The sequence below is a fragment of the Acomys minous genome (genome assembly GCF_964271855.1).
Source record: "Acomys minous genome assembly, chromosome: 12".
Lineage (NCBI taxonomy): Eukaryota > Metazoa > Chordata > Mammalia > Rodentia > Muridae > Acomys > Acomys minous.
Window position 1 is genome coordinate 22,115,485 of NC_140493.1, and position 21,580 is coordinate 22,137,064.

A 21,580-nucleotide genomic window follows, 5' to 3' on the forward strand; every position below is an offset into this window, starting at 1 on the left:
GTTGAAGCCAACCTGAGCTACTTGAGACCAAAAACAAACAACGTTGATGGCTATTGTTATTAAAACCCAGCCCTCGTTCCCGAGTCCCTATCTCCATGCCCCATCCTGCTTCCTCAGAGGATCCTTTAGACCAAACCATCTACTAACAACCAGAATGCACAAGGCCTAATAGGACAGGTGATTTTTCTTTAAGATTTATTATTATGTATATAGTGTTTCACCTACATGTCAGAAGAGGGCACCAGATCTCAGTGTAGATGGTTGTGAGCCACCATGTGGTTGCTGGGAATTGAACTCAGGACCTCTGGAAGAGCAGCCAGTGCTCTTAACCTCTGAGCTATCTCTCCAGCCCAGGATAGTGATTGTTATCACCAAAGAAATCATGTGCACACACACAGGAATTACCTAGTCTTTCCATGCAAAGGCAACAAGAGTAACCATGTCCTCCCTCTGCTCTGGAAGCCAAAACTGGAGCCACACTGTTATACATTCATTGTTAAGCTTCCATACCTAATGTATCCTGCAAACCATGTTTTTCAACTCACGTTGAACTTGTGACCCCATGATGTATGCCCACCCTTTGCTAAACTCCTGAACCTGGGATCTATGATTGCACTTTTGCCTTACGAAAATGTCTTCCCAGATACCTTGATGTCCCCCCTGCCCTAATACATGATGCATGCTTGCACTTATGTCTACAGCCTTCTAACAGCCAATTATCCTGACAGCTGGTCTCTATCACGCCTATCTACCCCACAGGTAGTCTTGAACCCTGAGGCTCCTGTCCAAGTGCTAACAGCTGTTATCCCGACAGCTGTTTTCTATCAACCCTAACCCTTCCCAGAAAAGGGACCTCAAAAGCCAGTGAGGGGATGCTTGGCTGGCCAGCCTAAATAACGCTTGTTTAATCAAACAGACTTGGGAATGTTTCTCCCTCAGGTCTTAACATATGGCCATGCAGGTTATGAAACAGGGACCATGATTTGACAATACAGGTCACAAGAGAATGTCTAGTGGCTTCTCCCCTCCACTACAGAGATCCACCTAGCACCCATGTAAGAAAATACCTGATACCACATACACACATCAGAACTGTTGGAAAGGAGAGTTTATTTTCTTCTTCCCATGCTGCAGAAGACGCTGTTTTCCCCAGTTGAATTTCCTTCTTCAAGGAAAAAAAGAAATAAAGATTCTCTAGGCCTCAGAGCTAAGCTGCTCCTCTAATGGACCCAGGCAAGACACAGAGACTGGTGGCTGATCCCATTCTAGCGGGCTAACACACTGACCACCACAGGAGGGCAGGCGAGTGACTGGAAGGCAAGTTGTGGACCTGGCCTCAGGGAAGAGACCAAGAGTTTAAAGACTGTAAGGTGATCAGAATAAAAGTTAACACCCACTTCCCCCCATCTGCAGTTAAACATAGAACCTACATGCTGGTGTTTCGGACACTTAGCGTGAGAGGCTTACAACCTCCCAGCCTGGTGCAAGGGTCAACTCTAGGCCCAAATACCTCATCATTTACCTTGACATTGGGCTTTAAGCTTAAAAAAAAAAAGCTTAAAGTAGCAGATGCTCCCAGTTCTATCAAGTCAAATTCTCAAGTGTACCTTGACAGAACGCTCTGAACGCATGGAGCCTGCCGCTCTTAAGACCCCTCAAGGCCCAGCTCCAGCCCTTTATTGGATTACAGTGGAGTAAAGTCAGCCAGGGCCAACCCGGAAGAGGATGGGCCACTCCAACAGTTTTTCCATCTTTATTTTTTAAAAGTCTCAACTGTTAATACGAAGAAAAATACTGCTCTCCTGAATTCCGTTTTTGGGCAAGGGCAACAGAGAAGAACCAAAATAAACTTGAATTTACTCCATTCTCAGGGTAATGAGGAGCTTTAGGCATCAAGTTAAGTATGTGGTCTGCTAACCTAGACAATGTCACAATACCTCCCAGGCAGAAGTAGGGGCTAACAGTGGGCATTAGAGCAGAGAACAGCAGAGCGGTGGCACAGCCCCTGGTCTTTCAACAGTGTTGAGGGAGGGCAGAATGTTTCTTCCATCCAAGCATCCCAGAGCATTTGGCCACCACCCATACTTTATGACACAGAAAATGACAGCGAAGAGGAAGGCGCGCCCAGCTGATGCACAAACCCGCCAGGACAGAGCCCGTCCCACTCTTCCTTGTGCTGAGGATTTCTAAGGGGCTCTTGCTTATAAGATGGCCAAGTTATGATTTTGTTTTTACAAAGCACAGCTGTTCATAAAGACAGGAGATGAATTCGTTGCTTTCCCTAAGTTTACAATGGCACATGGCTGTGATTATTTGGGACTTTTGCTATCTTGAGCATCTTCAAGTTTTGACAGTTCATTTGCACTCTTTCTGGCATCATAAATGGAATCAGTTGAGAGATGACAGCTTGGAGTCTTTTAGTCCTTATGACAGGAAATCCAAATCCTATGTAGAATCTGGCCTGGCAGCCCTCTATCACCCCGCCCTCCAACAGGCACCAGCTAGAACCTTGGAGTTCTCCATGTCAGAACTTCTGTTCGTACCCAGTCCAACCGAGACAACAGATGTTTTCAATTCCTGCTTCCTTCTTATTAACACCAGGGGGGTATGTTCTGTTAAGGTTCTTGGCTTTACCCTTTCCAGTTTCTCATACTATCTTATACAAATCAGAGAAACTCCTGAAGGAGTCTTTCCACATATATAGAAGGCAGAAAGGCTAAATATAGCCTGGCTCAACCCACTAACCTACAGAAAGAAAAGGCAGGCATCTGTCTCTACTCTAATTTCAAGTGGGCTGCTGCAGGGCCAGTGCTATCTATAGTCGTGTCATGCCACCCTCATTAGGAAGGGCCAACATAGCTGCAGAGTGCGTGACCAGACTCAGTGATGGAGAGGTAGTAAGAATAGATAAAACGGAGAGACTTGATGGGAGAACAAAATACTAGATGGGCAAATCAGAACCAGCTACTGTCAGTCATGAACAGAAGAAAAGACATACTGACATGACGTTCTAAACATCTCCCTTCCCCTACTCGTAGGATATGATCACATGGGCTATAAATAGCGATCTTAGCAGCAACATGGGAGGCCCAACCCTTCCCTGGGTGTCCTATCTATGTACTCTCGTCCTAAGTAGCACCAATCTCCACAGGAGTCAGGCGAGGGACAAGAGCTGGCATGTTCATGTGCTCTCTGGCCTGTGGAGGTACCTATAGTGCTCAGCAAACACTGGCAGATCGCTAAGAACGGGTCAGGTGGGAGGTACTGGCCCTGGGATGTTCTTGCTCTAAGGAAACATTTAAGAAACGTAGAGCCTGTCAAGAAAGAAAACATGGGTCACTGGGTTCAGCTGACACTCAGCCTCTACTTGACCTCTACTGCTAAAGCAAGGCATTCTTCTACTGGCAATAAAGGGGAGACAGCATCATTAGAGGGGCTGCCTGTGAAGTCCCCAGGCCTTCCCTGTCTGTGTGACTTTGGTGACCACATACAGAAAGACTGTGGGAACGCACAGGCCCTCCAAATCAGCTTCAGAACCTACCCCTGTGCTCACAAGTAAGCACAATCTCCAACAAAGTAACAGCATCTGGCTCCTCCAGTGAGGATCAATGTACCATCCACAGGTGAAAAACTCTTAGCACAGATAAACAGGGCTTGCTTGGGGTACGGCAGAGGAGAGGAGCTTGTTTCAGGAACCAGAGTCAAACACTGATTCGCCAGGGCAGAGGCCTTTTTGCCAACCTCACCCCGGAAACCTAAATACCATCTCAACACTGCAGAGCTCAGCCTGGAAGCATTCTCCCAGCGCTTCTGTGACAGTGACTACAGGCATCATCTTGACGAGGCAAATGTGCTCCGTGGGCAAGAGCACAGGTGTGACCAACCAAGAAAAGGAAAGACAGAGAAGACAGCAAAGAGGCCAAAGGGCAGAACAGTACAGAGAAGACAGAAAAACAAAAAACCAAAAAACACCCAACAGCTGAGGCCAGCACTCCACCATCTATGTTCGTTTCAAAAAAATCAGCCTAGAGAAAGGCGCCAAGTAGGGAGCACAGTGTTTGGTAACAAAAATAGGGATGGGTGGGAAAACCGAAGGGATGCCATTCTAATCTGCACGAAGTGACCAGGACAATGACTAGGAAAATGGGAGGCACCTAGGGACCCTGTGAGGCACCAACCATGTAGCCAAGTGTTTCTAACGGAGACTCTGGGGCTGATCACCCGACGCTCACTGCAGCTTCACCTGCCCTACGTCTGCAGCAGCACCTCCGGCTCAGACAATGAGCAGTAGAGAGTATATCCCAATTCGTCTATTTCTTGAGGGGTGAGCTCTGCCAATAGGTTCACCTTGGGGTTCAGGGCACTGGGCAAGACTCCAGCCTCCAAGTAGCTGATAAGTCCCCTCAGGGCCTGCAGAAAGCGGTCGGCCAGCATGTCTGGAGACCAGTCAGCCTCCTCCTGGGCCAAGTGGAGGATGACATTGGTTAGCTGGCTGGCAGTGAGGTGGCCCAGCGCCGGAGTGGACTTGCATATGGCCTTGAGGATCTTGAGGCACAAAGATCGGCAGCCTGAGTCAGCCTGGTCCAAAGCCCGTAAACGTGCCGTCTCAGCAGGCCGCAGGCTCAGCCGCCATAGGTTGTCATACTGAGCTAACCGGTGTGGTCTGGCCACCAAGACAGTGTCACCAAGGGTCACTGATGGCAGAAAGTCAATGACAAGATGTTTGTCCCTCTCATACTGCACTTCTAGTGTCAGGGCCCCTGGGGGTGGTGCTGGTCGGATGACATAGTCCAAGAGAGACCCTATGGCTGGCCAGTTGATGGAGCCTGCCACTACCTTCTCAAATGTGTCTGCCACTGTCTTCGGGGAGAGGTAGCCACCTACGACACAGCGGTCCCAATAACTGCTACCACGAGGAAAGTACTCTGGGTTCTCACGACGGACCAGAAAGAATCCAGGGACATTCATGATGGTGTCCTCACCAGGTATGCACGACCACAGGTTCTGCTCCAGCACGAGGGGAACAATGAGTTGGATGTGGTCAGCCGTCACCACCTGCCAGAGGAGAGTAGAAGGGTTGTTTTTAATTTCTGAATACGAGTGTGTGTGTGTGTGTGTGTGTGTGTGTGTGTGTGTGTGTGTGTGTGTGTGTGTCGTGGCATGTGGAGGTCAAAAGTAGCTTACAGGAGTCAGTTCTCTCTCTCCACCATGTGGCATCCAGGGGTTGAACTTGAGTCATCAAATTTGGTGGCAAGCACCTTTACCTGCTGAGCCATCTCGTTGCCCCAGAATTAAAAGGATTTAAATGGCTTTACTGTGCTTAAGACATATGCTACCTACAACATAGGTCCCTAACATCTTGCATTTGCCAACAGTAATGGAAACCCGAGAATATAATAAAGGGCAGTTTCTTATAGCTACCCTGGTTGGCTTATTTGCTTGTTTGTTTTTGGGGTAGGGTGTCATATAACCTTACCATAGGTTGGTCTCAAGCTACATAGCTCAGGATGACCTTAATCTTCTGCCTCCTGAGTGCTGACATGACAAACCTATTTTATGCCATGCTAAAGTCTGAACCCAGAGGTTAATACAAGTAAGCTATACCAACTGAACCCACATCCCTAGACCCTATAGCTTCTTAAAAAGTGTAAGCATGCCGGGAGTGGTGGTGCACACCTTTAATCCCAGCACTTAGGAAGCAGAGGCAGGTGGATCTCTGTGAGTTCGAAGCCAGCCTGGTCTACAAAGCAAGTCCAGGACAGCCAAGGCTACACAGAGAAACCCTGTCTGGAAAAAAAGGAAAAAAAAAAGTGTAAGTATGACTTAAAAGTGAGAAAGGATGGAGCAGAAAAACAAATATTGCTGTGGGGCAGGATTTACAAGCAAGAGGCTTTCTGGTTGAACCCCAGGAACAATGACTTTCTTGAAAAACCACAACACTGAGAAGCATCTGCCCACGCCCAGCCCCACCCTCCTAAGAACTGTGTTACCTGCAGATCATCATAGAGACTGCCACTCAAGTACATGTCCCGAAGTGGCATATCAGGCAGCTTGGCCCGCAGGAAGCTCCGGAGCTCAGCACATATGTCCACCGCAGCTTGCTTGGCCCGAGCCTGCTCTCCAGCAGGGATGGCTGCCCGGTTCCGGTAGTAAGAAAGAAGTTTCTCCTGCAGGGACATGCGGAGTCGTGACTTCTTCAAGTCTACCTGGCCCCTCCTGGCCAATGGTTTGGGCCGGGGTGGGCAGAATGTATCTGCCAAGGCAAGAGAGAGAGGCATGTGAGCTCTGCCCAAGTTTGCTCAGTCCCAGGAAGGAAAAGGGCGTGGCACAAAGGACAAACTGCCTGACATTAGAATGTCATTAGTAATGTCTCCTCACCACAGCAGCTCAAAATGCAGCAAGAGTGCCAAAGGGTTCAAGAAGTTTCTCACCTGTGTCAAAGGCAGAGGAGTCGGTGGGAAGGGTCTGCAGGGACCGGCTCAGGCCTGTCTTCATGTCCTTGTTCAGGAGTCGAGGAGAACCCATCCAGTTTGGCTCTTCCCAGCTCCTCTTCCCTGAATGGCTCAGGCGGGTGGGGCTGGTAGGGGCACTGATTGCCCGATCGTACATCTGTAATATCAGAGAGGACCCTGGGCATATACCCGCCCTCTCCTTCTGCCTCCTTCCCAACACCTCCTCCCCCAGGCTCTGTGCACATTAAGCTCAAGAGACTTTTTTTTTTTAAATCTGTGTCGATGGTGGTACAGGGGATGGAACCCCGGGGCCTTGTGCGTGCTGGGTAAACACTAACACTGAATTATATCCCCAGCCAATTTTTTTTCTACTTTTCTACAAAGTCACTTTTACTTAAATCAGGACTATCCAACAAAATCACTGTTGGCATTTATGATCTGAATTCTGGTATATGAATTAAATGATAGTACACATTAAAAAGCCAACAGACATTTATTTTATAATGAGTAAGGCAGTGCTATTATTAGTAGCCTTTTAAAGATAAACTGTTAGGTTTGCCCTTTCTCCCTTTTTGTTTTGTTGTGTTTTGTTTTTCGAGACAGGGTTTCTCTGTGTACCCTTGGCTGTCCTGGACTCGCTTTGTAGAACAGGCTGGCCTTGAACTCACAAAGATCTACCTGCCTCTGCCTCCCGAGTGCTGGGATTAAAAGCGTGTGCCACCCATGCCTGGCTTCTCCCTTCTTCTTAATCCCAGTAAAGATCATTTCTGTTCCAGGATGTACTTCTTGGGATTCTCCAAATCCTCCACCAGGGTCTCCTCTCCCAGGTGATGATGCCTTTGCTCTTGTTGGCATCTGTGTAGGAGAATCCAGAGGCCAGACCATGGCGATCTGGTCCAGTGTTATGCTTGCCTCCCTTTTCCACATGTAGAACTGGGCACACTGCCTTTCTCAACATCACTAATTGCCAGGCAGTGGTGGTACACACCTTCAATCCCAGCACTCAGAAGGCAGAGGCAGGCAGATCTCTGAGTTCAAGGCCAGCCTGGTCCTCAGAGGAAGTTCCAGGACAGCCAGGGCTACACAAAGAAACCCTATCTCGAAAAACAAAACAAAACAAAAATATACATTTTAATCCCATTAAACTCTCGGCTGATCAACACCACAAATGCTATGACACAAAGACATGTATATGAAAGTCACAGGACAACTTAGGGAAGTCAGTTCTCTGCTTCCACCACGTGGGTCACTGGGATCAAATTCTGGTTGTCTGGCTTGGGACAAGCATCTTTACCTATTAGGCCATCTCACTCGCCCAGACTCTATAGACTTCTGTTTTCACTTTTTGATCATTTCCTCCTATCACTAAAGTTGCTTCAGTATTTTCTGACTATACATATTCCTTAAGAATATTCCATGCTGGAAGAGCAGGGGATGTTGCTCAGCGACAGAGTGTTTACCTAACACTCCATGTTGAACACTGATTTATTTATTCCACAAACAGTTACCAGCTGTTCCTCAATCTCACCAGTGTCCCAGCACACTCCAAGCACACTGAGATCCCTAGATGTCTCAGGTCCCTACATGAGATGGCACCCTGTAGCCAGGCAGAGTGGCCCATCCTAAGTCTCAGCACTCAGAAGGCCAAGGCAGGGAAGACTGAAGTCCAAAGCTACAGAGTGAGCTCCAGGCCAGGCCAACTACAGTATGAGACCTTATCTTAAAACAAACAGACAGTGGGAAGACTCAGAGGGTAACATCAATAAAAGAATTTTTTTACAAAGTCATAGTAATTGTGGTTAACCTGTGCACAGCTTTATGTATATTTTAAATTTTATGTTATTTATATTACTTAATCCAATGTAAAGGCTATATAAATAATTTTTCTGATTGTTTATGGAATGACTCAAAAAAATTCTGTATCTATTCAGTGCAAATGCAATGTTTATGTTGTTTGTTTGGTTGGCTGGTTAGGTTTTTCAAGACAGGGTTTCTCTGTGTAGCCTTGGCTATCCTGGACTCGCTTTGTATAACAGACTGGCCTTGAACTCACAGAGATCCGCCTGCCTCTGCCTCCTGAGTGCTGGGATTAAAGGAGTGCACCACCACGCCCAGCTTTGTTTGTTTGTTTGTTTGTTTTAAGGCATGGTTTCTCTATGCGGCTTTGCTTGTCCTGGAACTTCCTCCATAGACCAAGCCTTATGTTCCCATTATAGTGTCAAAGTGTCCCTCAGGAGAGCAGCACTTTGTAGAGGCAACTCACCAACTTCCATACTGGGACCAGGCTGCACACACTTACCCGCTTAACTGCCAGTGTGGCGATGCCCAACATGGCTGCTCCACCCACACCCAGCACCAGCCGGGCATTGGAGAGCACAAAATCAATGGCCGTGCCAATGCCATTGTCGTCCTTCTTGCCTTTGCGCTCGCCAGCGCCTGCCATTGCTCACCTGAGAATGAAGACAACACAGCATCACCACCTGGGACCACAGGAACCATCCCCTTCATGTCCTTCCCCATCACAATCAAGGTCACGGCATACAAACTCTAGGACTGCATACTCTAGGGTCCAGAGGGAGGTACCATGCCCACAGACTCCCCTGGATACACAGGAAAAGAAATGTTCACGTATACTGTGGGAAAACCTTTCAACAGACCTGAGACTACAGCAAACATTAAGTTCACTATCAATCCTGGTTTTGTCCCGCAGTAAAGTATCCCACCATACAACACAGGCTGCTGATAGGAGAACAGGGTCTTCCTTTTTTTAGCCACTCTTTGGGAACGTTAGGATTAAGAAGCAGACAGGCAATGGTGACACACACCTGTAATCCAGCACAACAGAAGGCACATTTGGAAAAAAAAAGCCAGACAGTCCTGCCTGGTCTACAGAGTGAGTTCCAGGATAACCAGGGCTACACAGAAAAACACTGTTTCGAAAGAAAGAAAAGAAAAGAATGAAGAAAGGACTGTCAAGCCCAAAAATACTCTTTTTCTTGATGTGCTCATATGTGCACTTTCCTTTTTCTTTCTTTTTTTTTTTTAATATTTATTTACTATGTATACAGTGTTCTGCCTGCATGTACACTTGCAAGGCAGAAGAGGAAACCAGATCTCACTATAGATGGCTGTGAGCCACCATGTGGTTGCTGGGACCTGAACTCAGGACCTCTGGAAGAGCAGACAGGGCTCTTAACCACTGAGTCATCTCTCCAGGCCCCAGCACTTTCCTTTTACTACCTTTTATTTTTAATTGAAGCTTCTGGTTCAGGGACATAATGATAGATTACTTGGCCAATTAAACTATATTCCTACTTCACAAAGACACCAAAGAAGAAAAGCCATGGTATGAGCTGGGCATGGTAGCACACGCCTTTAATCCCAGCACTCGGTAGGCAGAGGCAGGTGGATCGTTCTCAGTTTGAGGCCAGCCTGGTCTACAAAGCAAGTCCAGGACAGCCAAGGATACATAGAGAAACCTTGTTTTGAAAACAAACAAACAAACAAACAAAAAGCCATGGTATGTACATGTGGGGTCAGGTAAGACAGATTTCCTTCTAGCTGCTGCTGTGACAGAGATGGATACATGACATCCAGTAGAGACAGAGTATTCTGATCAGGAAAGGGAGGATACTTGGGGCTGGAGAGACGGCTCAGAGGTTAAGAGCACTGACTGTTCTTCCAGAGGTCCTGAGTTCAATTCCCAGCAATCACATGGTGGCTCACAACCATCTATGTGACCTAATACCCTCTTCTGACATGCAGGTGTACATACAGGCAGAGTATTGTATACATAATAATAAATAAGTAAATCTATAAAAAAAAGAGAGAGAGAGAGAGGACACTCATATTTCCACAATGACCTCAATTTTATTTTATTTTTAATTTACTCACTTATTATTTATACAGTTTTCTGCCTGCTGTGTGAGGCACCATGTGGTTGCTGGGAATTGAACTCAGGACCTCTGGAAGAGCAGCCAGTGCTCTTAATCTCTGAGTCATCTCGCCAGCCCCTCAATTTTAAGAAAAACCTTTACAGATAAATTTACAACAAGGAGAAGCACTGGATGCAGAGCTCTCTAACCCATGCTTTAAAGCAACAGCAGGAGAGCCAGGCGTGGGGGTGGGGGTGCACACCTGTAATCCCAGGACTGGGGAGGCAGAGGCAGGTGGATCTCTGTGAATTCAAGGCCAGCCTGGTCTACAAAGCGAGTCCAGGACAGCCAAGGCTACACAGAGAAACCCTGTCTTGGAAAAGCAAAAAAAAAAAAAAAAAAAAAAAAAAAAAAAAGGCAACAGCAGGAAGGAGGGACGCTCCTCCTTCCGAGTCCAAGGCAGCAGAGGCCTCACTGAGCCTGTCAGTCCTAGGCCCTGCTGATGACTGGGAAGATCAAGGCAGGTGCAAAACATGGGTTTCAGAGTCAGAAGTTCTGAGACCTGAGTACTTGCCTGAGCTAATTTGCCGGGTGACCTCAAATGGGTTCTTTAACCGCCTAGCTATGATTGCTTCATGGTCTAAATCACAGGGTTGCAGTGAGGAAAAGCAGTGGTTACAACACCACATGCAAAATACTTCATCCACTGTAAACCCAGCCTCCAAGTGACGGCCTTCATTAAGTCAAGATTCCCATCCACCAGAGAGAAGGGCGGCAACAAACTGCCCAGCTACACAGCATGGTTTCAGATGAAACTCAAACAGCCTCAAAAACACTGAAACCCAAGCTGGGCATGGTTGCACACCTGTAATCCCAGCACTCTGGGAGGCAGAGGCAGGAGGTTCTCTGTGAGTTTAAGGCCAGCCTGGTCTACAAAGTGAGTCCAGGAGAGCCAGGCCTACACAGAGAGACTCTGTCTTTTTTTTTTGGGGGGGGGGGAGGGGGAAGAACACGGAAACTCTCCTGTGCTTAAGATGAAAACAGGTAAGCAGAGCAGGCTACTTACGGGCCTCCCTGCTAATCTAACTCAATACTGCCATGCTTATCCAAGGACTAAGTGGCCCCAGACCTGATGACTTGGAGGCCAGCACCTACAAGCTCACAGGGAGACAAGGCTTTATTCTAACCCTTCCTTAATCAGGTTACTGTCCCTTCAGCATCTACCCTGACTCTACTGCCTTCAACCTCCAGGAGACACGAGCTCCCCTGGCAAGGAGAGTCAGGCGTGGCTCCTTAGGGAAAGCAAGGAAGAGTACTGTGTTTAATAGGTACAGCTTCAGATAAGCCAGATTAAAAAAAAAAAAAAACTTCAAAGGCAAGCAGATCGCTGTGAGTTCGAGGCCAGCCTGGTCTACAAAGCGAGTCCAGGATAACCAAGGCTACACAGAGAGACCCTGTCTCAAAAACCACACACACAAAAAAAATTTTTCAAGAAACTTGTTGCATAATACTACTGACCTGTGCATTTTAACCACCTAAAATGGCTTAAACACAGGGGAGGCGGGGGAGAGGGGGAACCCTTAGCTAGCAGAAGGCTGGGGAGATGTGCTCTGGGAACACCTTGAGCAAGCTTTATTTAAACTATTCCCCTAGACACGAATGAGAAAATACCCATCTCTCTGCTAGATGAGGACGATAAGGCCTTGCAGTTCCCTAGCTAGATAAAACACAAGTAGAACATAACTGAACAAGTTCAGGTATTTCCATAACCATGTAAAGCCTGAGTACATGTGACAGTAGCTAACCGATAGTCAAAGTGGTGCTCCAGCAAGCAGTACCCCCAATAAGGGCCTCGGAAGCAGATTCCCTCCGGTCCTCCCTGCCTTCCAGCTTTCCTCCCAACTCCCCTCAGGGGCAAAACATAGAAACTAGCAGGGTATGGTACCACAAGCCTCTAATCCCAGCACTGGTGGGGGCGGGGGGCTGATACAGGCAGGTCTCTGTGAATGTGGGATGAGCCTGGTCTACATAGTGAGTTCCAGGCCAACCAGTGCTACATAGTGAGAACCAGTCCCAAAATAAACAAACATACAAACAAACTAACCAACTAGAACTCAGAACCCAAGGACCCATTTCCCTTAAAGCCAACCATAGAGCAGAATCACAAATATCACACCAGGGGCTGAAAATAGCTCAGTGGTAGACAGAGCACTTGCCCCTCTGCTCAAGTCTCTGGGCTCCATCCCCAGCATCACTACCAAAAAGGAAAGAAAAGGAAAGAAAACCACTTTGTCCTAACTCTACTTCTCCCCTGACTTTCTGTTTAACAGTCTGTAGCCTCCCTGGTTGACTGTAAGTCTTAAAGGGACCTGCACCACACGTAACAGAAAAGAAACTTAGGGGCCAAAAAGAACTGGAAAGACAGGCAGGCCTTGCTGGGCTTCCTCCTCAATCCATTATTATTAGATTATTCACTATACCCAGTCCTAGATCCACTCAGCTCTCCAATTGCTGACCCTAAGCATATAACCGGGTGACTCATGCTGAGTCTCTGGGACTTCATTCTAAGTGTTCCATACAAGAGGTACTTCTCACAGGGCAACAGCATGAGTCCCTCCCCAGAACCATGCCACCCAAGCTGGCCTCAAGCTCCCTATGCAGCTCCTCACCTTCTGGTCCTCCTGCTTCCTCTCGGGTGCTATGATTACAGGCATGAAGCACCACACCTGCCTGTTCTCTCCAAGTTCAAGATGAAAAAACATATTCAATAACTAGGCCAGAGTAACTTACATATCAGTAAAGTGTGCAGCCAGGGCTTGACTCCAGAGCTTCCGCTGCTGAGAAGCAATCCACAGGAGACCTCACCAGCCTGCAGCTCCACCCAGCTCCTTTCCAACCACTAGACTCCAGCTCCACGAGAGCATTCTTTTCTTTTCTTTTTTTAAAGATTTAAGATTTATTTATTTATTATTTATGCAGTGTTCTGCCTGCATTGTGAGCTTGCAAGCCAGAAGAGGACACCAGATCTCAGTATAGGCAGTTGTGAGCTACCATGTGGTTGCTGGGAATTGAACTCAAGACCTTTGGAAGAGCAAACAGTGCTCTTAACTTCTGAGCCATCTCTCCAGCCCTACAAGAGCATTCTCTTTTTTGTTTGTTTTTTGTTTTTTGAGACAGGGTCTCTCTGTGTAGCCTTGGCTGTCCTAGACTCACTTTGTAGACCAGGCTGGCCTCGAACTCACAGTGATCCACCTGCCTCTGCCTGAGTGCTGGGATTAAAGGCGTGCGCCACCACACCCAGCCCCATGAGAGTATTTTTACACTGCTATGAGAGTGTAACATGTGACACATTATCTACTGTAATGAAGAAACTAACTCTGTGGCATTTGAGGGTTTTATTTTGCTTTGTTTTTACTTCCAGACATAGGCAGTTGTTTAGCCAGGCTGACTAATTCACTACCTGTCTCAAGCTTTCCCAGACAGTCTGTCGTACAGCCTAGGATGACCTGAAATTTACAACCTGTCCCAGGCTAACTCTGAACTTATGGTTCTCTGGCCCAAGCCTCCTGAGTACTAAGATTACAGGTTTGTACCACCACACCTACCTCTTCATGTTTCCCTTGACAGCAAGATTTAATGCAATCCACAATCAAAACAACAGACTGCATTTCAGTACCTCCCCACTTCTTCAGACCCACTCCCTTTCCCTGGGATGCAGGATTCTATGGGCATCACCCCACTCTGATCCTGCACTGTCAACGCTGGGTCTACCAATCAATGCAAGGGTGGCTGAGAACTGAAAGGCATTACTCGTTCCTGCTTTCTGTCTCAGTAAGCATTACCCTCTACCCAACTGGCAAGCTTTCTAGAACAGCTACACTCTTTGCCTTTCTTTTCCTTGTTTTGAAACAGTGACTATGCTGCCCAGCCTAACTTCAAACTAAGGCTCCTCCTACCTGTTTTCTGACTGCTGGAATTACCAGCATGTACAACCATGCCCACGCTTTCTGTGGCTACTCTTCAGCCTCTCTCCCCTTATCTCAGCCAACTGGCCACCAAACCTTACTGTTGTCTATGCTGCTATTCACCTATGACCTCCTCAGCACCTCTTTCACTGCCCCTAATTTATTCTCCACACTACCCTGGTACCCTTCAAGACACAAATGTGACCATCATTCCTCCTTCTTAGAGAGCTGTGATGAGCCAGGAGGTAGTGGCACACGCCTTCAATCCCAGCACTAGGTGGCAGAGGCAAGTGGATCTCTGTGAGCTCCAGGACAGCCAGGACAACACAGAGAAACCCTGACTCCAAAAACAGAAACAAAACCAAGAGCTGTGGTGGTCCCCGGTCAGACACTGGGCTCTAGAACAGGACAGTAGCCTTCCATCCGTGGCCCAATTCCAACTCCAGCCACACTTCTTCCACCACTGTAACCACACCAGGCTCAAAGCTACCAAGTGTCCACCTCCAGGCCTGTGTTTCCCTTCTCCCCACTGCAGCAAGCTTCTGCTTCTCACTTGAAGCAGAGCTCTCATGTCTTTTCTGTAACCACAGTTCTCTCCTACCACCCATACCAAGAGAGGGCCATTTTCATTGCAATCTCCATGGTGTTTGATACAGTGCCCTGGCACGGCATGCTCACAGCAGAATTACTTCCCACTGAACTCCTAAGTATAAGGTTGTTTTTCATTGCAGGATATTTGATCCCATTGTGAACCCTGAGATTGTAAACTGTAAAAACCTGTTTCTTGTTTGGTGTGGTTCAGCCCTAACATATACCTTTTAATCCAAGAACTTTCTGTTTATCATAAACAGGCAATTATAGTATGGCTCAGCCCTAGCACACACCTTTAATCCATGAGTTTTCTGTACAAAGGATTTAATAAAGTTAACCCTGGGTCAGGAGGCAGAGCAAGAAACCGACAGAGATTAAGTAGAAAGGAGGGACTTTGAGAGAAGGGTACTTAAGACAGTGTAGAGCAGAAGCTCCTTAGCTCTTAGCTTTATCTTCCTGGACTGTCGGGTGAGCTAGCAGGCCTTTTCCTCCTGGGCCATCAACTGAGCTGGCAAGCTTTTTGGCTTTGGCTTTTTAGCTCTTTGGCTTTTAGCATTTGGCTTTCTCCTCCTGGGCTGTCAGGTGAGCTAGCAGGCCTTTTCCTCCTAGGCTGAGCTAAGTCAGAAAGGCTTTTTCCTTCGGGAGGTGAGCTGAGTAGGAAGATTAGCTGGGTGCTGTCTCTGCCTCTCTGAGCCAGCAGATTTTCACTCCACATCTCATTCCTGAGTCTTTATTGGTAAAACTGAACGATTTGGGATTTACTTTCTTATTAAGACAGTTTATTGTTTTTAAGATTTATTTCATATGTGTATACTTTGTTTGCATATAATGTCTATGCACCACATATGTGCCTGGTGCCTATTGAGGCCAGAAGAGTCATCAGAGCCCTTGAAACTGGAGTTATGGACAGTTATGAGCCATCTTGTAGGTGCTGGGAATTGAATCTGGACTTTCTGCAAAAACAAATGCTCACAACCACTGAATGTCTCCAGTCCTAGTCCAAAGTTCTTTTTGGACCCTACCTTTCTTCTCTATCCCCAGAGCCTAGGCATATAAAGGAACCTCTGGAAAGTTCCTGAATTAAACGTGGCCATTATGCTGCAGTGGAGCTTCCTGATGTCAAAATCTTCAAGAGTATATAAAGCTAGGGCCAGTGAGATGGCTCAGTGGATAAAGGCACTTGCCGACAAGCCTGAAGATCAGAGTTCAATCCCCAGAGCTCACAAAATAGAGACCCAACTCCCTCAAGTCTTCTGACCACCACATGAATGCTAAGCCATATACACCCACAATAAACAAACATAACCTGGCACTTAAGAACAAAGGGCTAGCATTCCACCTGCCAAGAACCATTTTCAAGCCAGGTGTGGTGGCGCACGCCTTTAATCCCAACACTCGGGAGGCAGAGGCAGGTGGATCGATGTGAGTTCGAGGCCAGCCTGGTCTACAAAGCAAGTCCAGGACAGACAAGGTTAACACAGAGAGACCCTGTCTCGAAAAACCAAAAAAAAAAAAAAAAAAAAAAAGAACCATTTTCAGTGCTGTGCGTACACTATCTAGGTCAATTCTCACGGCACCTAGGGATTAAGTGCTATTATTTCTATTTCACATGATGAAATGAAGGCCTGGGAAGGTTTAGAGACTTGCCCTGTGTCTCCCAGCTTCTACTTAGCAGTGCCAGGATTTGACGGCAGGCACTAAATATTATGATTGCTTTACCAATTATGCACTAGTGATAAACTTCCGTTTCAGGAAAAGATGGTGTAATACAGCTGAACAGACAAGCTGGCTTGGAACTGAACTCTAATGGCTTTAACCACTCTTTTCTCCTGTTCTCATATATCAAATAGTCTATGAAATAAAATGATGCCAATTCTGTTCTGGTGGGACTTGCTATCCAAGGCCCATGCTCCTCAGCAGTAGGACCCACTTGTCGCCCGGTTTTCTCTATGTAGCCTATATTTTAGGGAGTAAAGCACATGCTTTGATGATAAAGGAAAGGCCTTCTCTTTCCTAGCTTCTTGCACAGGAAAAAGAAACTTCCAGGATCAAGGGTCTACAACCTACCTGAGGCTTCCTAGTGCATCTGTGAGGTGGGGTGGGGGAGCCAGGAGTATCTCGTGAAGCCACCTTCGTCCTCTTCTTGGAATTAGGGTAGAAGGGGGAGAGAGGATCTTAAACAAGGCCCCCTAGTTTGCTACGGAGGAAGACCAGGCCCTTCTCCAGCTGCTTCTCCCGAGCCTCCAGATCCTCAAGTTTCTGGTTTTTCCTGAATTCACGGCGGATGGAAGCAAAGTAGAAGTCTCGATCGGTGTAGCGAAGCTCTCGGCCTTGGCGCAGCAGAGCCCGGTACAGACTCAGCACCGCCTCTCGGCTCCAGGGGGCCATGGGGGACTGACAAGGACTAAGCAGCGCACTCTAAACAGAAGAGAAGACACAGAAGCCTAGAATCAGAACTGACGGCAGCAGGGCCCTGTTAAGACACTGTGGGTCTGATACAAAGTCGTCAAGGACTTCGTGGTAAAACTGGAGTCAGATTCCAACCTCTTGACAGCCCTTCCTGGGAAAGCTCAGTTTATGGCTCACCAGGGTTTAGGGAGTAGACCGACTGACCTTGAGTCCCCGCGTGCCATCCCACTGCCACGGCACTTAGTCTAAAGTACGTAACCCCACTGAGCATCAGTGTCCTCACAGTAGAACACAGACAATGATATTCATGAGATACCTACTGTGGAAGGTTATTTTTAGAACTGCTCCTGAAAAGCACCTGTAATGGAACTCTACCAGAAGGCGTGGCCTAGAGTGCTTAAAGACAAGGAGTTAGCCATTAGCGCATGCTGGTGTCACCATATGAGCAGCATTGCCTTGAAAGGCTTTCTTCGTCATCGTTGTTTTAATTACTTTTAAAAAAATGTGTATGGGTATTTGCCTACATGTTTGTCTACAAACCATTGTATGCTTTCATATCCCAAGAGTGGAGTGATACAGTTGTGAGGCACTGCATAGGTGCTGGGAATTGAGCTCTGGAAGAGCAGCCAGTAGTCTTCAACCACAGAGCCATCCCTCTACCCCTTTCTTTACTTTTTTTGGTTTTTGGAGTTTTTAAAAACATTTTATTTATTTCTATTTTATGAGGTTTATTTTTTATGTTTTGCCTGCATATGTGTCTGCTTCAGGGTGTCAGATCATAGAGTTACAGACAGATGTGCTGCCATCTGGGTACTGGGATTTGAACCCGGGTCCTCTGGAAGAGCAGTCAGTGCTCTTAACCACTAAGCCATCTCTCCAGCCCCCTACTTTTTTGTTTTGTTTTGTTTGATTTGGTTTTTCTGAAGCAGTTGTGTCTCTACTGGAGCCCTGGCTGTCCTAGAACTCATTCTGTGGAACTGGCTAACCTCAAACTCAGAGATCCGCCTGCATCTGCCCCCTGAGAGCTGAGATTAAAGGTATGTGACGCCATCGCTCCCAGAAGGAAGTAATTTGCCCACCTGCCACAACCATCCAAATCTTGAGGCTGGAGTGAGGGGCCTTACATGTGTGCAGCACTTCCCGGTGTTCTGCGAACTCTTCTAGTCCAGTGCCCAGTCACACCAGGCTCAAACTATGCCGAAAGGAGGAATGCTCCCGATATCCCTACGTGGAAAGATCGCTGTACTTGCCTAAATGTGTTTGAGGGGCGGAAGGAGTATCTGGATGAAAAACAAATCAACTGGACTTTGGGCCCCAAGATAGGAACGACAGCCTCTGACCTCGCCAACTTCCAACGCGAACCTAGGCAAGGCCACCGTTCTGTCCCTTTTTCCTCAACTGCAGAGCAGCTCCCCTTGGCCCTGAGTTGTCTTCCATGATGCAAAAGATGCAGAAAAACTACGGAGGGCTGGAAGGAGAGTGCCTCCTTCCGGAGGAGAGGGACTAGAACAAGGTCGCTGAGTGACCGACTATGGGTCCCGGGCGGGGTACAACTCCCGAAAGGTGGTGGGGACACAGACCCCGGGGGCCAGGCTGGCTCTGTGGCTTGAGGAGCCCGGGTCTGAGGCGTGGCGGGGCGAGGCTTGGAGGCCCCGGTGGGAGCCGGTAGCCCCGACCGGCCCGAGCGCAGGCGGGCGATCCCCAGCCGCCCTCATTCGCTCCCTCACTCACCCGCGGGCCTCGCGCTACCTCTCCTCTGGACTCGCCACTCGCTCAGTACCTCTCTCGGGGTCACCCATCAACATGGCCCCCTTTACTTCCGGGGCACGACCTCGCTCGCGGGGCCGACGGAGGCTCGGCAATGAGCACGGAGGCGGACGGAGGCGGAAGGACTTCCGGTCGGCCCCTCCGCAGCCTCCCTCCGGAGGCGGAGCCTGGGACTAGGTCCGGCCCTGCCCACCCTGGGCTCCGCCCACAGACGCTGCCCCTCCTCCTGAGTGATGTCACCTAACCCAAGCACCCCGGTGGGCCCTGCCTCCTAAAGCATCTCTATGCAGTCTCTATGTGGGCACTGGGCTGGTTAAGGGAGGGGCAGCAAGTCCTCGCCCTCCACCAGCTCCCGGCGTCTAGGAATTTGCCCCCGCCCCAGTTTGACTGGTAAGATGACAGGCGGTTAATTCAGCAATTACCACCTAAACTGGACCAGAGCTGCCTTCAGGAAATAAACTGGATGCTTTACGCCGCGTTGTGTCCAACCCAGCCTCCCTATTTGGTTGGCTTCCTTATTCCAGATTTATAGATGGAAAAATCGAGGCCTAGAGAGGCTGGGTCATTTACACTGAGGGCTGAGCCATGCAGAAGCTCGCAGTGGACCCCAAACTCAATCTTCTTCCGAAGTGTGAGTCTTTCCGTTTCTTTCTTCTAGGCCGTCCTACTTTGCTTTGTAAAGAAATAATTTTGTGACCCAAATCTGCTTGGCGACATTTCCAGGGGGAAGAGCAGATAACACTCATATCCCTCAGGCCTGCCACACCAGTAGAACAGTTTCATAATAGCAGAGGACAAGGACTGGGGGGCGGGGCGGGGGAGACCTTAGGAGATCTCACACACACGTTGAGTCGTCTAGGATGTCACGGTTGTCTTTTCCAGATTCGCTAGCCTTCCCACACCCACCTTACCTCTGCCTCGTGCTGCCAGTGTGCTGAGGGCCATGGCCATTAGAGAATCATCTAGCGCCCACAGGTATCTGGTGTTGTGGAGGCCAGAGACCCACAGCAGAGGCACTGGTGCAAACCTCGGGATTCACGGAACAAGGGCCCTCCGCACTGAGGACAGGATTGACGTAACAGGTTCTTACACAGATTGTGGCTCGAGGAGCACAGGTCCACACAGAGTAGGAATTCCACTGGTGAGTGGATGAACCAGAAGGTCAAAGGTCAGAGTGATCAGGCCTGTCTGATTTGGAAGGGGCCCTTGGGATGCCGGCTGCAATGAGTTAAGTTTCCTGAGCCTTGCTTTCCTCATCTGTGAGTTCTAGAAGGTGATAGAAGTACAGCTTCAAGAGACACTTACCATATTTTTCGGACCATAAGATGCACCCAGTTTTTAGAGCAGTAAAACAAGATAAAAAAAATATTCTGAACCAAATTAGTACTGGTATAATGAAATGTTTATTAAAATATAACAAAATAGGGTAATACTAAACAGTGTTACCTCAACAGGAGGAAAGACTCAAGCACTTTTCTAGTTTTCTGGAAACCCCAAAAACTCATCGTCACTAGTGTCAGAATTTAGGAAGCTCAGTTACTGACAGTCACTTTATCACTTTCCTTGCTATCTTCATATATGACATTATCTTCAGTTCCATCTAAGGCATTGCTAATGCCACAGTTTTTGAATGATCGTACAACGATTTCCTCCTTCAGTGCCTGCCATGATGTTTTAACCCACACACAGACTTGAGTGACAGTGGGCCTCTCCATTCATCCTGTTGGAGTCAGGTCACGATTCCCAGCAGCCAGCCATTTGTTCACTCTTCTCTCATAAAGACTTTAAGTGGTTTGTTGATTGAAAAACATCGACAGGTTGCAACTGGCTGGTAAGACCCCCAGGAATTACAGCTAGATGAGTCTTTAAATCTGTTTTTTGTCGTTTCACTAATATGTGCCCTGAACTGGTCAAGCACTATAAAGCAGATTTTTTTTTCAGAAGCCCTCCAGGCCGTTTGGACCACACTTTTTCTAATTTTTTTCTTTTCCTTTTTTCTTTTCTTTTCTTTTCTTTCTTTCTTTCTTTCTTTTTTTTTTAACAGCATTGGGTTCTTTTATTATACAGAATTTAATAATTAAAAGTCCATTATCAGGCCTAGTGGTGCTGCCACACACCTTTAATCCCAGCACTCGGGAGGCAGAGGCAGGCGGATCGCTGTGAGTTCGAGGCCAGCCGGTCTACAAAGTGAGTCCAGGACAGTCAAGGCTAACACAGAGAAACCCTGTCTCAAAAAAACAAAACAAAAATTCCATTCTCATGGCATTTTCATAGAAGAAATAATGAGAAACTCTTTGGGGGAAAATACTGAGATAATAGCTGCAGCTGTAACGGGACTAAACTTACCAGTGAATTGCTTTCAAATTGTATGTTCCCTCTTGTTAACAGACTATGGAACAAGTCTGTTACCCATACACCGTACAGACCATACCATACACAATTCCGTACACTAAGAAAGCCGTTCACTTAAAGGTTTCCGAGCCTGATAGCCTCCCATCTGACGGGAACAGCACTTTAATCT

General features: G+C 47.6%; 2 protein-coding genes across 5 annotated transcripts; both read right to left on the reverse strand.

The window, feature by feature from the left end:
- Positions 1-1,093: 1,093 nt before the first annotated feature.
- Positions 1,094-8,895, reverse strand: MIEF1 (mitochondrial elongation factor 1; the record flags this gene model as incomplete). The annotated part of the gene is made up of 4 exons (XM_084750848.1): positions 1,094-5,055; positions 5,991-6,253; positions 6,432-6,609; positions 8,752-8,895. 4 exons carry the CDS (start codon positions 8,893-8,895, stop codon positions 4,249-4,251), a joined length of 1,392 nt encoding a protein of 463 aa, XP_084606974.1. The 3' UTR covers positions 1,094-4,248.
- An 8,163-nt stretch (positions 8,896-17,058) lies between these two features.
- Positions 17,059-19,152, reverse strand: MIURF (mitochondrial elongation factor 1 upstream open reading frame; the record flags this gene model as incomplete). Of its 4 annotated transcripts, none has more annotated exons than XM_084750850.1 (2): positions 19,024-19,152; positions 17,059-17,301 (listed from the first exon to the last, which is right to left on the reverse strand). In XM_084750850.1, the coding sequence occupies exon 2, from the start codon at positions 17,269-17,271 to the stop codon at positions 17,059-17,061; it is 213 nt and encodes a 70-aa protein (XP_084606976.1). In that variant the 5' UTR covers positions 17,272-17,301; positions 19,024-19,152. The 4 variants fall into 4 exon arrangements, with proteins under 4 accessions (XP_084606976.1, XP_084606978.1, XP_084606979.1 ...); XM_084750852.1 differs by lacking the exon at positions 19,024-19,152 and adding an exon at positions 18,633-19,015; XM_084750853.1 differs by lacking the exon at positions 19,024-19,152 and adding an exon at positions 18,417-18,602.
- Between the last annotated feature and the right edge of the window lie 2,428 nt (positions 19,153-21,580).